At 39.0% G+C, this 16050-nt stretch overlaps 1 protein-coding gene and 1 long non-coding RNA gene across 2 annotated transcripts in view; both read left to right on the top strand.

The window, feature by feature from the left end:
• Positions 1-2939, top strand: part of LOC106940333 (uncharacterized) — a 6335-nt gene extending 3396 nt beyond the window's left edge. Inside the window, exons 2-3 of the long non-coding RNA XR_001423064.1 lie at positions 2661-2714; positions 2924-2939. This is a non-coding gene — a long non-coding RNA (uncharacterized LOC106940333). The remainder of the gene's footprint in view (positions 1-2660; positions 2715-2923) is intronic.
• A 6167-nt stretch (positions 2940-9106) lies between these two features.
• LOC106940332 (L-rhamnose-binding lectin CSL3-like) overlaps positions 9107-16050 on the top strand; it is an 8847-nt gene continuing 1903 nt past the window's right edge. The window contains exons 1-6 of the mRNA XM_015023049.1: positions 9107-9164; positions 9401-9454; positions 9688-9706; positions 9913-9975; positions 10063-10195; positions 10300-10403. Coding sequence (XP_014878535.1) covers positions 9401-9454; positions 9688-9706; positions 9913-9975; positions 10063-10195; positions 10300-10403 — 373 coding nt within the window. The 5' untranslated portion in view covers positions 9107-9164. The remainder of the gene's footprint in view (positions 9165-9400; positions 9455-9687; positions 9707-9912; positions 9976-10062; positions 10196-10299; positions 10404-16050) is intronic.

Raw genomic sequence — 16050 nt, forward strand, 5'->3', positions numbered from 1 at the left:
CTGTCCCACACCTGAAACTGATTTGATATTAATAACTGATGTTCATCTATGACCCTGGAGATGCCAGCCTCCAGCAGGAATCGGCAGGCTGTTTATTTCCATCTTGCTGCCTTTGTGCTCCTGGGCTGATGAGGATGGTCATGTGATGGTGATGCAGTGCATTGTGGGACGTCTGACTGAAGCAGAGAAGCCATGTCAGTGGGAGGTTGAGTTGTCATGGGGTTGATACGATAGGAAAATATTAATGAGATATGATGTAGGTTAATGACCATAGCAGCAATATTAACATTTGAGATTAATATCAACCCAAGTTTTCAAACTGATGCATCCATATCACATTCTGTATGTGAGCATTTAGTGTGTGATACACCCATATTTATATATTATATAAACATGTTGTTACTGGGATTATCTGGAGAGAAGGCCTCTCTCCAGATAATTAGCAAACTTAATTGTTTGATGAAAAGAAACTGTCCTTGAACTTAAACCAAACATAAATAATGTAACTTTCAATCAAATACAGAAACTTAAATACAAAAAGTTGGTGTGAATATTGAAATAGATCATAAAAACTCATTTCTAAGAATCATTTCTAATAATAAACTCGACTGGAAACATCAGATATGTTCAAAGAAACGTCTCAAAACATCACTGACCCAGTCGGCGAAAAAACACTTCTCTTCTGAAGAGGAGGATGAGTCTGCATGGCATCAGACAGAAACTCCACATCCAGGAACAGAACCAAAGGGTCGCAGATAAAGACAGAATGTGAAGCTCAACATTGTGGGACCCCAGACTGAAAAAGCAGAGAGAAAAAGCCACAGAGTTTGACACATTAAGTTTGTTCTACCAAATGAGATTTGAACCTGAAGCTGCGTCATTCCTGCAGTTAAAACTTGACAATGCCACTGTGTCACAGACAACAATTAAATCTAAAACCACAAAACCTCTGTCAGCTGAGACAGTTGCTAAAACCACAATGTTAAAAACTTCTAAAATATAATGTAAAAAGAAATGTAACTAATTACTTGTAAGCAAATTTATCAAGAATTTGGTTTAAAAAATGCAATTTGAAAACAGATCTACGATTTGCAAATATGTCGGAATCAAGAAACAGTTGCTTAATTTGAGGCAACCAAGAGGACAAAATACTCTGGGTATTTAAATATTATATCTGGAAAGTCAAGAAAAGACTCACTTGTTGGTTTTGCTAAAGGCAATAAGTGAGGATTGTGCTTTTGTGTGGACAGAGGGTCTGCAAATACCTCTGCATTGTTTAAGAGCCTTTAAAAATGACTAATGAATTTTTCTTGACTCATGAGGCAAAGAAAAACTCCAGGCACTATTTTAAAAAATGTGCAGAATAACACGGTCCAGCTTTTCTTCTTTTCTGATTATTAGAGCTTATTTAACCTTTTGCTGTTTCCTAGTGTTTGCTTTAAACATTTCATCTTTGAGAAGGAGCTCTTATGATTAGATATCACACCATCCACACCACATATTTATGCCTAAATCTTAATCCTCATTCAACATAAATAATCATAAACATGAACATGAACCTCCAGTCCCAGACAAAGCAGCACAGACTGGTGCAGAAACATCCACATCACATTTACAGATAACGGTTCTCTCTGTGCTTTTCCAGAATCCCAAGGCCTGAGAAACGACCTGGTGACCATTTCCAGACTGAAATATCAAAGATTTATTTCTTCTCTCTTCCTAAATGTATTTACATCAAGGTATGATAAATAAAACTAGATTTCAACAAAATGTATAGATAGGATTGGAATTAATTCATCATTTAAAACAGCATTTTGTATTTACTGGTATCAACTTTGCATGACACTAAATTTGTCCACAATCTGACAAAACTGAGAAAAAGCAAATTCAGAAGGAATCGTTAGCTCCAACATGTCTCCAGAGATATTAGTAAGGTTTTAAATATTGAACTCATCCAAGAGTAAAATAACTGGGATTTCATAGAGCAGATAAAGACATTAATGGTTTATGATTCCTGTATAAACCAGAGAGCAGATGGAGACGCTGACAGAATCACGGTCCACATCAAGACCAAGAATCTTTGTTAACAGAAAATCCCACCTGGCTGCTGCAGCCAGTATCTAAAACCCAACCGGGTTTTTCCATCCCAACATATTCAGTCTGGTGTGACCTGCTAGCTGGGCTGGGGGCTATGAAGCGATGATCAGTGATTTATCACCAGGAATGAGGAGAAATGGCTTCAGGTGTGAAACACCCATCAAACCTGAACTTCTGGTCAGAAAAACTCCACAGGCTGAATTGTTGAAGGAGTAAAGACATTTTGTTCCTCTGTCAGATCATCAGTGAAGCTTTATAAAGCCTCCATTCCCTGGTTGAAGGCACACTGCTTCCAGTGAGTCCTGCTGCGGCTTTGACTCTTCATCACAACAAGGTAAGATTTGACTGGAAACTGGAAAATGTCAACCTATAGCTTCATTTTTTCATTTAGTCAGATTTAAACTTACAAAAAGGAATGGTATCTTACTAAAAGCTTTTATGTTCATATTTATTCATTAAAATGTGCCATTTAGTTCAGCAGATTGTTGAAAATATTTCAGAAAATCATTGAGTTTTTCTCAGTCATATCTCACAGTAACTGAATGTTTCCTATTTTCATACAGATGAAATTCGTCCTTTTTACTTTGTTCCTTTGTGGATCCATCCTGGAAATCAATGTGAGTGAAATCCTTCTCTTCTCTTTGTGGTCTGAATGTCTGTTGTTAAAAACATTATTTTACTGGGTTTATTCAGCAGTTATAGTTTCCTTGTCATTCAGTTGGTAACCAGATTTTAATCTGATGCTTTCAGCTCCAAGAAGCTTGAAGTAAAAATCCTCTGTCATTTCCATTTGTGATTAATTTTGTTTTTTGTTTTTTTTTAACAGGCAGGACGTGATTTTCTAAATCTGAGAAGTTAGTGTTACAGGTTTTAGCATGAAGACAATATTATTGAATCTACAATAATGAAATATAAATTTTGCTTTAGATCATGGATAGCTGAACTTTTCAGTGTCTTAATATTAATATGATCTGAATCTCCCATTTAACAGAACCTCGGTCATTCTCAGGATTAATATCTCTTGTGACATGTGAGGGATCAGTCAGTCACATCCGGTGTGGTAAGGTCACTGGTTTTACTGGTGGTTCTGGACCATTACACCACATGTTCAGATTTCCAACATTTCTTCTTCTGTTTCCAACAGAATCTGGGTATATATCTGTGATCAGTGCTATATATGGACGCACCGATCATACGACGTGCTCCGATGGGATACCTGATGACCAGACAAGGAAAACTGATTGTGCTACAAGAGCAGATTTAGTGTTTGAGAGGGACAGAGCGTCAGTCTTTCCTAAAGGCTTTTCACACCGGACATGAATTAATAAATCCACATCACTATTTCTTGGAAACTGACTTGGATCTGAATCCACAGATGCGACGGGGAATCGGAGTGCCCTTTCGTCGCCAGTAGCTCTGTGTTGGGAGATCCCTGTGTCGGGACCTTCAAGTACCTGGAGGTGAAATATGTCTGTGAAAGTGAGTTTATAGTCTAAGTTCCCTAAAATCTTTCTAAAATTCAACAACAACATTGAAATGCATTATTGTCACATTTGTTTTCAGGTGATTTTCATTTCCTTTATCATAATAAAACTTAATCANTAGCAGCTTAATTTACCAGGTTTGTAACATGATTANAAAACCCAGCTGTTCAACTGGCAAATTAATTAACTGAAGTAATTTACTGTTTTTTTATGTCAGATTCCGTTTTTTTATTCACTCATTTTTTTGTTTATTATTTATTTATCAGTTTTTTTCTTCCTCTAGTTATTCTTTGTTAAAGTTAGCATCACATAATAAAATATCAGGACTTGGAGTTTGGTTGCCATGGCGATCCTGTGGAGCAGGTTTTGTCCAAACTCTGTAGTCTGGTTAAAACTTTTCCCTCATCAGCTTTAATGTTCCAGTCCAGCTCAGTAACACAGTCAGTAGCACTAATGCCTTGCAGCAACAAGGTCCTGGGTTTGAATCCTAGCCTGGGTCTTTCTGCATTTATTTAGAAAGAATAAATTTCATTTCTGCACTGAAGTCAGAAAACCAGCGTTGACTCTCCAGAGCAGGGGCGCTGCCAGGAATCTTGGGCCCCGTGACAAAAGATTAAATTGGGCCCCCCATGCGCATCTGCTGTTATTTCTTGAGTTTATTTGACCCATTAAAATTGTCACAATTTTAAAGGCTTAAAGCTGCCTTGCTTTCTTTGATCCATTATTGATACTAGTACAATATTAACTGCTCATGAATTTTACATGCAACAGTCCACACTCAGTTTGCAAATAGGTTGCTTACATTTTTTTTATTCCACTTAGATTACTGAAACGTCTCTCCCCACGAGCAACAATCATAGGCAATGTGCAAAATATACATGAAGCAATCCAGACTTCTCAAAAATGCTATGTAGTTGCATTTTATTCAAGCTTCAGTACATAACTTTAAATAATTTCTATGAAAGAAAAAATAATTTTGTAAAGGGCCCCTTGTTGGTCAGGAGCGCCCCGGCTCAGTATAGGGGCCCCTGCTCAGTATAGTGGCCCCTGCTCAGTATAGGGGCCCCTGCTCAGTATAGTGGCCCCTGCTCAGTATAGGGGCCCCTGCTCAGTATAGGGGCCCCTGCTCAGTATAGGGGCCCCTGCTCAGTATAGGGGCGCTGCATAGCGCCGCTATACTGTCACAACAAGGTTGCAGGTTCAGAACTGGTGATATTTTTACTTTCTGATGTCTAAAATGCATTCTGCTGAAATGATATTGTTAATATTTTCCAGAGTCATTATAAAATAATCGGCCCTGAAGCCACCATCAGATCTGCTGTGTGAGGATGAAATGCATCATAATCATCTACAGACGTTGTGATCCACTGATGTGCAGCTTCATCTCTCTTCAATGTCCTCAGTTTTTTTTTAGCATTTTATTTGTTTTTCTTCTCCAATCTTCATCCTTTTTGCTTTTATTTCAACTTTCCTCAATAAACCTGATTTGCATTTACCTTTTGCTCAGTTTGCTTTTGTTTGCCACAAACAGCCTGATGGGGACGAAAACTTTGACAAACTCCTTCCAAACTATTAAGGCAGTTAAAAACTGTTTCCAGTCTGAACAGGAAGGAACTGGTGGAGGATGTTGGTTGAATGTCTGTGGGAACGCTGCCTGCTGTCATCTGGATCAGTTCAAGATGGCCGCCAACTAGGGTTGCCAGCCATCCCATAAAATACAGACTCGTCTCGTATTTGGTTGTTAAATGTTGCGTCCCGTATTGAACTGATAAGGGACGCAATTTGTTCTGTATTTCTATAAATGTCCGATAGACACTCCTACACACACATATCAAGACTAATTGTAACAATAATGACCAAAATAAAACACAGGATATATTAAGGTCAGCTAAATTGTCTTGGTGTGAGCCAATGGACCCCCAGAACGCTACGGATTGACGCTCTTGTGGTTGCCTAGAGACGGACACTATGCAGCCGCGGTGAGCTGCTATCAACCGCGTCTTTTTCAGACATCCTCAACCTGATTCTCCATCATCATAAGAACCAAAACCTCTCGTAAAGATACGGATGTGAGAGGGAAGACTCAAATCCCAGGCTGAACATGTTAGTGAAGATGAATACAGGCAATTAAAACAAATGTGTTCGTCCCGGCGCGGTGTGCTGCATGATGCCAGACAGAATGGATCAGGAGAGGAACCAAAGACCCGGTTAGAACCTAAAGAACCAGACATCAGCATCTCTTCATCCCTCAATCAAATCCTGAGGCTGATATGATACAGAACATTTTGCTATGATTGATTAAGTTTCTTATTGTGGACTGTTATGGTTTGATTATTAGATAATCAATTATTTGCTTATTTAATGTATAGTCTTATCACCCAAAATAATACAAATGGCCATTTAAAGAACAAATCACATTAAGAGATTAACAGTAAATACATAAATATTTCCTACTTTAAAAGATTTATTAAGACTTTCTGTTTTTATTAAGAAATGTTGACATATTAATTCAGTGGTCGTTTCATGTATTATTAATGTCAGACGCAGACCTGCAACCCTGGGGCGGTTCTAGATGGGGGCCACCAGGGCTACAGAAGAAATTATGCTAAATAAATGTATTTTGTTAATATTCAGAGGTGGATTTTTTTTATCCTTCACAATTTTATTTTAACAATGGATTAAAAATTATACAGATGCACTTTTAGCTGCTGTATTGAGAGAGGATCATACTTTCCATCTGCTAGATCAGGATCTGCAACCTGGATCTCTGGAGACACAAGAGGCTCTTTGGCTCACTTATTATGTCAAATGATGAAATATCGCTCTGTTTTTTTGTTTCATTCTTTTTTAAGTGTTGCCGTGGAAAAACACTGACTATCCTGGCCTTCGTGGTAAATTTAGTCTAGAATCAATCAATCAAATTTTATTTGTATAGCACATTTCATTAGAACCAGCCTCAAACCCAACTCCTCACTTGTATAAATATTTTAGCAAAACTCTTTACAATACCAACGTTTTCACATAACTTTTATACTTTTGGAGCCCTGCCTCAGGACACATTTTGATTATTAAATTAGTTCAATCTGGAAAGACTCAGACGGACAAAAAGGGGAACGATTAAAAGATTTAATGACAGCAATGAATAACAGTTCTTTGGCGCTCGGGCCCCAGCAGCTGATCTGAGCTGAGATTTGATGTGAACTCCATGAACATCCCAATAACTGATTAGGGATGCTCTCCCCAGGGGCCCGACACTGGTGGTGGAGGTCTGGAAAGAGTGCCATCCTGGAGAGCCGAAGGATGTGGGTGGAGAAGGGAGGTGGTGGGTTGAACGCAGCTGGGAAGCAGCTGACGGCTTCGGTGTGGATCCTTTATGCAGAGCCTGATTGCTGATTGAACGCGCCAGGTGAGGTCCAGCGCTGAGGTCGGAGATGAGCATGACGTCGATGGGCGAATGGAGGGGGCGGAGTCTGAACTTCCGCTTTAGCTCCATGTGTTTTGATCAGTTACTCAGTACTTGAGCATTTTACCAAATACATTTTACACTTGCTTAATTAAACATGTTTAAGGTGTGCTACTCTGATTGGAGTACACTTTGGGAGGGCTCTATGCATGAATGATTGCTCTCTGGGTCACTTTTTTTAAGGTTTTGTTGGCTATGGTTGCCTTTATTTGGAAATGGTTTGACAGGAAAGTGGATAATGAGAGAGGGGGAAGACATGCGGCCTGCGACCACCGCCACGATGACTAAGGCCTCAATATGTGGGTTGTGCTTTGCGCCATCACAGCAGCTCCTCTGGATCACTTTTTAAAAACAAAAACACTGCCATAAATATTGTCTATTGTTGCAGCGGCCATCCCACCCAATGACAGTAGGGTGACACGCAGTGGTGGGCGGAGGTCCACCACTGCGCGCTAACTGAATATTTTCCACATTTGACCTATTATATTTTTAAACGACGGAAAAATTTAAAGCCCGTCGGTCATTTGACAGGTTATAATTAACACCCTTGACTGGTGCACATGCGCACATATTACAGACTTTACGCAGAGTTCATCGCAGAGGCAACTAAAATCAATCAATAACAAAATCCTTTCTGCATATCATCTCATGGACACTGAACTAAATGGGTCTTTTTGACCGGGAGCTGACAGAGTGTTGAAGAGTTATGGACCGGACGCCTTGGAGAGTCTGGTTCAGAAGTGCATTACAAACCTTTGGTAGAAACGGCGCGTTAAATTTCAGTCTCCATTACAGAACAGAGAAAACTAAAGAGAACTCAATGTTGTGTTAATCCATTTATAGTCTAAACAGAAGGGCCAGCAGTTTATTTTGAGAAAGTGCAGACATTAATTAGACCGTAACATGCGCATCCCGCTGCACATGTTAAAAATCCTTCATCTGACCTCCAAACTTTAACAAATTCCGAAAACATCACACTCTCATTCAAATGAGCTGTGATTTTTAGAATGCTTCTTTGAATTGTTCTCAATATTTCATACACTCCATGTATGGCCATATCTTCATCTGTCTCACTCTGGGTTTTTCACAAGTTTGTACTTAACACAAATATCTGTATCTTTCTCAATCCTTTGACAATCCTGACTAAATTGCTCCCAATAGTGGGACATGTCAGCCTTAGTCATCCTGCAAAGCTTGGCAAGAGTCAAATTCACATTTATCTTGTCCAGCAACATGTCTGAACATGAACATATTTCAGCCTTATCTAACTTTATCTAAGGGGAATTCCAAGTTTAACTGAACCACATAAACTATAATATTTATTTGACCGTAGTATAATTTGAATTTGGGGAATTTTTCTCATTTCATTTCCACACTTTTCTGCATTAAAACCTCTTCAAATTCCAAAGTGACCTGATCCTTGAAGGAAGTAATGCAGGACAGTTTAGCTGACTGAGACGGTCAATAAAGTACTGATGTACATTTCAACAGTACATTGCACCCAGTACACTGTCCTGGTGGAGAAAACAGGAGACGTTCAAGAACAGCTGATCCAAACAGAGAGTTCTCTACATCATCACAACGGCTGATAACCATGGAACCAACTGGACAACAACAACTGCACACTGCTGCACAATAGATAACCAGCATCTAGCTGGATATCTGACCTCTGACCTGTGAAGAGACCAAACTAGCTCTACGCTTGTCATTTCCCAGAATGCATCTGGCCACTCCCAGTAATCTGCTCCTAAGTTTGGCTGCACTTTATTCTGAGTGTTGCTGGTGAAACTGAATCAAAAACATGGATACTAAAAATAAATTCATACTGTTGAATTTAAACCATTTTAAAGCACATTTTTACAGTTACTTGAATCATCTAAGCACAGCTCTGAAATATTTCCATAATCTGATAAAACCTGACACATCCCTGCCTCACCATCACCAGCCTGGACTTCTGGTCTGAAAACCTCAACAGGATGAATTGTTGCCTGGATAAACACATTTTGTTCCTCTGTCAGATCATCAGTGAAGGGATATAAACCCTCCATCCCCTGGTTGAAGGCACACTGCTTCCAGCCAATCTGGTTTCTGCTGCTGCTTTGATTCTTCATCACAACAAGGTAAGAATTGGCTCAACAAACCCAAAAGGAAAAGCTGCTTACAATTCTGTTCTTCTACTATATTTTATGATAAAATCTGGTTCTGATTCTCTGAAACATGAAAACTTGTTTCCATCATGTTCACATTGATGGATGAAATGTATCATTTGGTCCAGCAGCTCTTTGAAAATCTAGAAAATCATCTAATATTTTCCGTCATATCTCAGAGTAACTGAATGTTTCTTATCTTCATACAGATGAAATTTGTTCTTTTCACTTTGTTCCTTTGTGGATTCGTCCTTAAAGTAAATGTGAGTGAAATCCTTCTCCTCTGTTTGCTGTTTAGACAATCAGTTGTTAAAAATCTACTCTTAGTGTTTTTATCTCTGTACTTTGTGAAACAGGCAGTGAAACACTGAAATGTGTCTGTGTGAACAGCAGATAAACGATGATAACTTTATTTTCAATCAGCTCTAAAAACTGTGAAGTCAAAACAGTTTTTTGTAAGTAATTATTGTTTATATCTGTTTGTTTTGATTAACAGGGAAAAAGTTCGTCAGGAGGTTTGTGCTTTAATCTTTCTGGTGTTTTGAGTTCACAAGGTGGCGCTGCAGGTTTTAGTCTGAAGACAAGCTGGGCATGAAGGCTGATATTGGACGTTCATCATTTATTGGATCTAAAACTGTTAAACATGAATGTGTCTTTAGATCATGGTGTCTGGACTTTTCTGTGTCCTGATATCAATATGATCTGAATGTCTCATATGCAGCATCCCTCCCAGAGGAAAAATCCCTCGTGGCATGTGAGGGAGCAGTGGCTCGACTCCACTGTGGTAAGGTCACTGGTTTCACTGGTCGGTTCTGGAGCATTACACCATGAATACATTCAGGTTTCCAACATTTCCTCTTGGCTCTGGCAGCAGAAGGTCAGGCTATCTATGTGACCAGTGCTTCATACGGACGCACTAATAAGAAGACGTGCAGCGCTGGGAGACCTGCCGACCAGCTAGAGAACACTGAATGCTACACATACAGAGAGGAAGTTGGTGAGAGGTACAGAGCTTCAGTGTTTCCTGAAGGTTTATCAAACTGGATGTGAATGAATGAATGAGGAGGTCAAAGAAAGGAAAATCACTGACTTTGATCTGAATCCACAGATGCAACGGGAAACAGTGGTGTAAAGTCAGAGCCAGTAACTATGTGTTTGGAAATCCCTGCTATGGGACCTACAAGTACCTGGAGGTGGAATATATTTGTTACGGTGAGTTCAGGCTCTCACTTCACTAAAATCTGTCTACGAACAGGAACAGCTTTAAAAACTTGGTGCAACAAAAACAGCAACTTTATGGATGTTTTCTCTACTCATTTTAATTTTCTGCCTTTTCTACACAAGAAGCCATCAGTAGCAGCTTCATTCATTATTTAGCCTGATTAACAAATGCAGGATATTAAATNGAACCAAACCTTTTGATACCATTTTGGGGGATTTGGGGGGGTTACAAGCAGCAGTACGAGCCACATTAACGGTAATGGCAGAAAAATAAATAAATAGACATTCTGTTAGGTGTAGAACAATCGGTGCCTTCCATGCTTTACATGGAGGCATTGAAATGCCTTGCTTTGCAATGCTTCTCTTATGTAATGCTATGGCAGGCCCCAAATATCAGGACTTGGAGTTTGGTTGCCATGGCGATCCTGTGGAGCAGGTTTTGTCCAAACTCTGTAGTCTGGTTAAAACTTTTCCCTCATCAGCTTTAATGTTCCAGTCCAGCTCAGTAACACAGTCAGTAGCACTAATGCCTTGCAGCAACAAGGTCCTGGGTTTGAATCCTAGCCTGGGTCTTTCTGCATTTATTTAGAAAGAATGCATTTTATTTTTTAACCAAAGTCAGAAAACCAGCCTTGACTCTCCAGAGGCCTTGTTGCAGGTTTAGAGCTGGTGATATTTTGCTTTCTGATGTCTAAAATGCATTCTGCTGAAATGATATTAATATTTTCATGGTTATTGCAGCTGACTGAAGCCACCATCAGATCTGCTGTGTGAGGATGAAATGCATCATAATCATCTACAGACGTTGTGATCCACTGATGTGCAGCTTCATCTCTCTTCAGTGTCTTCAGTTTTCTTAGCATTTTATTTGTTTTTCTTCTCAGATCTTCATCCCTTTTGCTTTTATTCCTATTTTCCTCAATAAACTTGACTTGCATTGACATTTTGCTCAGTTTGCCTTTGTTCGCTACAAACAACCTGATGGGGATGAAAACTGCTTCTACTCTGAACAGGAAGGAACTTGTGCAGGAAGTTGGTTAAATGTCTGTCAACATTTGATATAAATATCAACCAAATTTTCATATTAGTGAAGCCATAATGCATTCCTCATGTTGTGGAGATTTATCCGTTCTCCATGCTGAGTTGTTGTTTTATGAGGTCGAGTCCGTGAGTTGAATTCCTGAATTCCACTTATTAATACCAAACTACTGCTGGTCCATTATGACCTGCTACCTTTAAGAGCTAACAGACCAACATGGCAACCCACAAGAGGTAGTGATCTCCTTTGTTAGCCTCTATCTAAGCTACGCCCTAAAGAGGGCGCCCCCTAGTGTAGTGTTTTTCAACCTATTTTGAGCCAAGGTTCACTGTTTTAATTGAAAAAATCTCGAGGGACACCACCAACCAAAATGTAAACAAAGATACTCTGTAGCCGCCTGTATTATATAGTCATTCTTATCAAAGTGTCTTGAATAGGAATCAGATAAACACAAAAATGTATCTTTATCACATTTTACGTTTCTTATTTCAAATTGCACGTAACATGTCCACTTCAAAAATACACCTGAACAGGGCCACAACAATGTGGTCTATCAAAGTGTCTTGAATAGGAATCAAATAAACACAAAAATTTATTTTTATCATATTTTACATTTCTTATTTCAAATTGCACTTAACATGTCCACTTCAAAAATACACCTGAACACCTGAACAGCCACAACACTGTGGTGTGATGCATGAATGTAGCAACATTCATGCATCACTAATTCTCTTGTTTTAATGTAAAATGCTCTGTACCTACTGCCATCTAGTGATAATAAAATTACATGATTACGCCGCTAATCACTACTACAGCAAAGACACTCAAAGATGGCGTTATTTGCAGATAATTAATTTGTTTTCAAAAAATCTTTTAAGACCAATTACCGTATTTTCCAGACTATGAGCGCACCATACTATAAACCGCACCTTCAAACGTTTTGGAAGAAAAATCCACAGAAAAGCCGTATGTTCAAAGTGTAGGAAAGAAGTAGCAGCTTATAATTCAGAAAATACGGTAGGTGAAATTGGATAATTTCCACGGCACACCTGACGATCACCCACGGTACACTAGTGTGCCGCGGCACAGTGGTTGAAAAACACTGCCCTAGTGTGTCCTGTCCTCTACCCATAGCATTTCCTAACATGTCTTTTCCTCTAGCTTTAGCTTAGCAACTAACTAAGAGATAAAAGGAAAAAACAGAATTATTTATTCTCAACAGTCCCTCTGTTGGGATGAATGAATATCATCCCACAACAATCATTAAATATGTCCATATGTATTCTAAAGTATCTAGCCGTCCGCTCCTTCCAGCTGTCACCAGGAATCTTGTCCTCCCCCACACATCAGTACATCTCCAGTAATGCCTCGCAGGATCTTGGTGTTGCCACAAGTCCTGCATGCTGCAATGCTTCACTGCAGCAGCTGGAAGTGAGCCAGGACAGCCAGAGACGGCAGCATGATCAGCAGAAAACACAGGATCTCCAGGCTGGTGCAGATGTTGGAGATGTCAGCCTGGGCGGCTCCTCATCATCAGCAGCTTTGTTCCAGTTTGTTCCAGATTTGTGGTGCATAGAAGCTGAATGCTGCTTCTCCATGATTTGTAGAAGATCCGAGAGGTGTGGGACAGGAGATCTATAAGGCGTTCAGTGGTTTATGAACTTTGTGGTTTATATTTTAAAGTTTATTCTCTCAGTGGAGGAACATTAGACCTGAAGCAGGCACGTGCAACATCACAATACAACTAAATATTGGGATGATGATGATATTGATTACAATTAATCCTAAACTGACCTTCCTGTTCCCTTTTTTCCCATCATCAGCATTTCCACAACACTGTCCATGAGCATTCGGGTTCATGCACCGGCCCAAAACCCTGCCAAGACCACAGTACCCCAGACCCCCCGGACCCCCAGTCCAGGGGCCACACACCCCAGGAACCTGAGCCCCCAGGCCCACCAGGAGCCCACGGCACTGGGCTGGTAACCTGTGTACAGATCACCTCCATGCAGCCACCAGTAGCCACCAAAGGCCCCAACAGATTACAATACAAACCTGGGTCTGAAGGACACCTGGCCTGTGGATCCAAAAAAAAAAAAAAGAAAAAACACGTAGAATAAGAACAGAAATTTTGACAGAAGTAAAAGATTTTACTTACATTTACTTCAAATACAAATCCACAAAAGAGCAAAGTAAAAAGAAGGGCAGATTTCATCTGTATGAAGACAGGAAACATTCATTTACTGCTTTCTTCTAACAGTCTGAAATATAACCCAAAATATGAGATCATTTTCTGAGACCTTTTTAAAACCTGCTGAACAAATGACCCATTTGTAATAAGAACTCAATGGAATTAAAGAATTAAAGAACTGGAAAAGCATGAACATACCTGAAACATGACTTTTCACAATATGAAATTCAAATCTTATTATTCAAAACCATTTTACATGAATATAATTACAAGAGGCCGTTTTCTGGTTTTGTGGAGTGAAATCTGACCTTGTTGAATCGAAGCAGCAGCAGAGCTCACAGCACACAGTGCCTTCAGCCAGACAATGGAGGGTTTATATAGACAGCTGAGCCTGACCATCACTGATGAGCTGTCAGAGGAAACCTCTGCTACGTGGCCATCCCTGCAACATTTCAACCTGCTGACGTTTTCTGACCAGAAGTCAGGGTTGGTAATGAGTGCAGCAGGAACGGTCACCTGAAGCCATTTTCTGTCATTCAGGTCAAGTCGGGTTTCATGATGTAAAGTGTTTTATGCTTTTACCAAAGCATAAAACATCATAAACACGTCATAAAGTCAACAGCTGTGAAAAGCAGAAACAGACATTAGATTTTGATCAAAATCATCGATACACATTAAAATGTTGATCAGTGCTGCATTTATGATCCTAAGCAGAAAACTCCTAGAAAAACACCATCATGTGCAAATTCTTGTTCAATAAATCTATTCTTGTGTCCTGAGAAGATCTTCCCCATGGATCCGAAATATAGCTAAAACTATAACAGATACCAATTATTGTTGGTAAGATTTCTGTTGTGCATGCCACTGAAAGTGTGTTCTTTAAGCACAAATAATAAAGATGGACCTTTTGAGGAACATCCAGGGGTAATATTTCATTTTCACTACAGATTTAGATACCATGACCTGTTTTTCTTCAGCAGTCTTCGTGATAAGTAATTTCCTAAAGTAGAGGAAGAGCAGCAACATTAAAAAGAAAGAAAAAGTCAACTCAGACCAAAAGATTTTCTCTACAAGGCACATGAAAAGTTAAGTAAAGATCACATTTGAATTATGTTACAAAATGTAATAAAATGTCTCAAAATAATAATTTGGCTCTTTAAAAACACCAAATGTTTAAAAATATCCAAAAGAGTACCCCATGTTTTTTTTCTTCAGTGGCATCCAACCGACTTTTCCAAAGGAGTACTTTAAGTCTGATAACATTTTTCCCTTCAGGAGACAGATAAAGGTTAAGTGAGGTATAATAATCAGACAGAAGAAGAAAACCTTGACCTCTGCGTGACCTTGATAGTGTTCTGCACTTTTTAAAAGAGTTTTTCTTTGACTAATGAACTCAGTGAGGGAAAGACTTTCAACAATGCAAAGATATTTACACATTCCTCCGTCACTAAAACAAGCAAGATCTTGATGTGTTGTATTCAATAAAAATAACGCTGAAGTCTTTCTTGACTATTTAGAAACAACATTTAAATATCTAGAGTAGTTTATCCTGTGGTTATTCCTGTAATTCTTAAATGTGTAACAGGTCTCTCTCGAATTAAGAAACGGCCTCTTGATTTAAATGATCTAGCAAATTTCAGGTCTGCCACCAACCTTGTTTCTGTGTTTGCAATGCATTTCACCATTTTCACCTTTCGGAAAGCCAGTTATTGCTGCGGTGAAGTGAGAGTTAGAGATTTAATCAAAGGTTTAAAAGCTTTAGCTGGGCTCTTCCAGTTGGGCTACCTTAAGAAAATATACCAAGGAAGGAATTAAGGAAGTATTTATCAGTCTGTGTATCAGTTTCTGAATTTTAATTTTTTGTCATGTGGAAATTCTTTTGTAACAGATGTGTGATAAACATCTACAGAGCAGGAACATGAAAGGTTTCACATTTCCTGCTACTGGAATGTAACCAGACCAGATCAGTCAAACTTTAAAATGCAAAAAGAAGAAACAGGAACTAGACAAAACAAAGAGAAAGTTTATTAGCAGAACTTTAAGTTTTCATAAAACTTCCCACAGTTGAATTAAGCTGAGTTGCACTGCAGATGTTTGATTTATGTTTTCATTACAAAATGTTTGAGAGCAAAAGAATAATTAAATCACGTTTGTGTTAATTTATGCTTTTGTTGCTTATTTCAAAATGTTAAACATGAAAAATCCACCAAAAATCAATCATTATGGAAGGAAATCCATTAATAACTGAGCAGAGATGAAAAAATTGTTCAGCAGATTGTTGGAGGCTTCAGGGATTCTTGGCACAAATAAATGGTCTTCGATAGTAGCAATAATAGTCGTTCCACTGGTTCACTGGTGGAGAAGAAAAAAACACGGTAACACTATATTTGAAGGGGATTGAATAAGAC

Source organism: Poecilia latipinna, unplaced genomic scaffold (assembly GCF_001443285.1).
Source record: "Poecilia latipinna isolate Pla-1442-1.1 unplaced genomic scaffold, P_latipinna-1.0 Scaffold3184, whole genome shotgun sequence".
NCBI classification, from domain to species: Eukaryota; Metazoa; Chordata; class Actinopteri; order Cyprinodontiformes; family Poeciliidae; genus Poecilia; species Poecilia latipinna.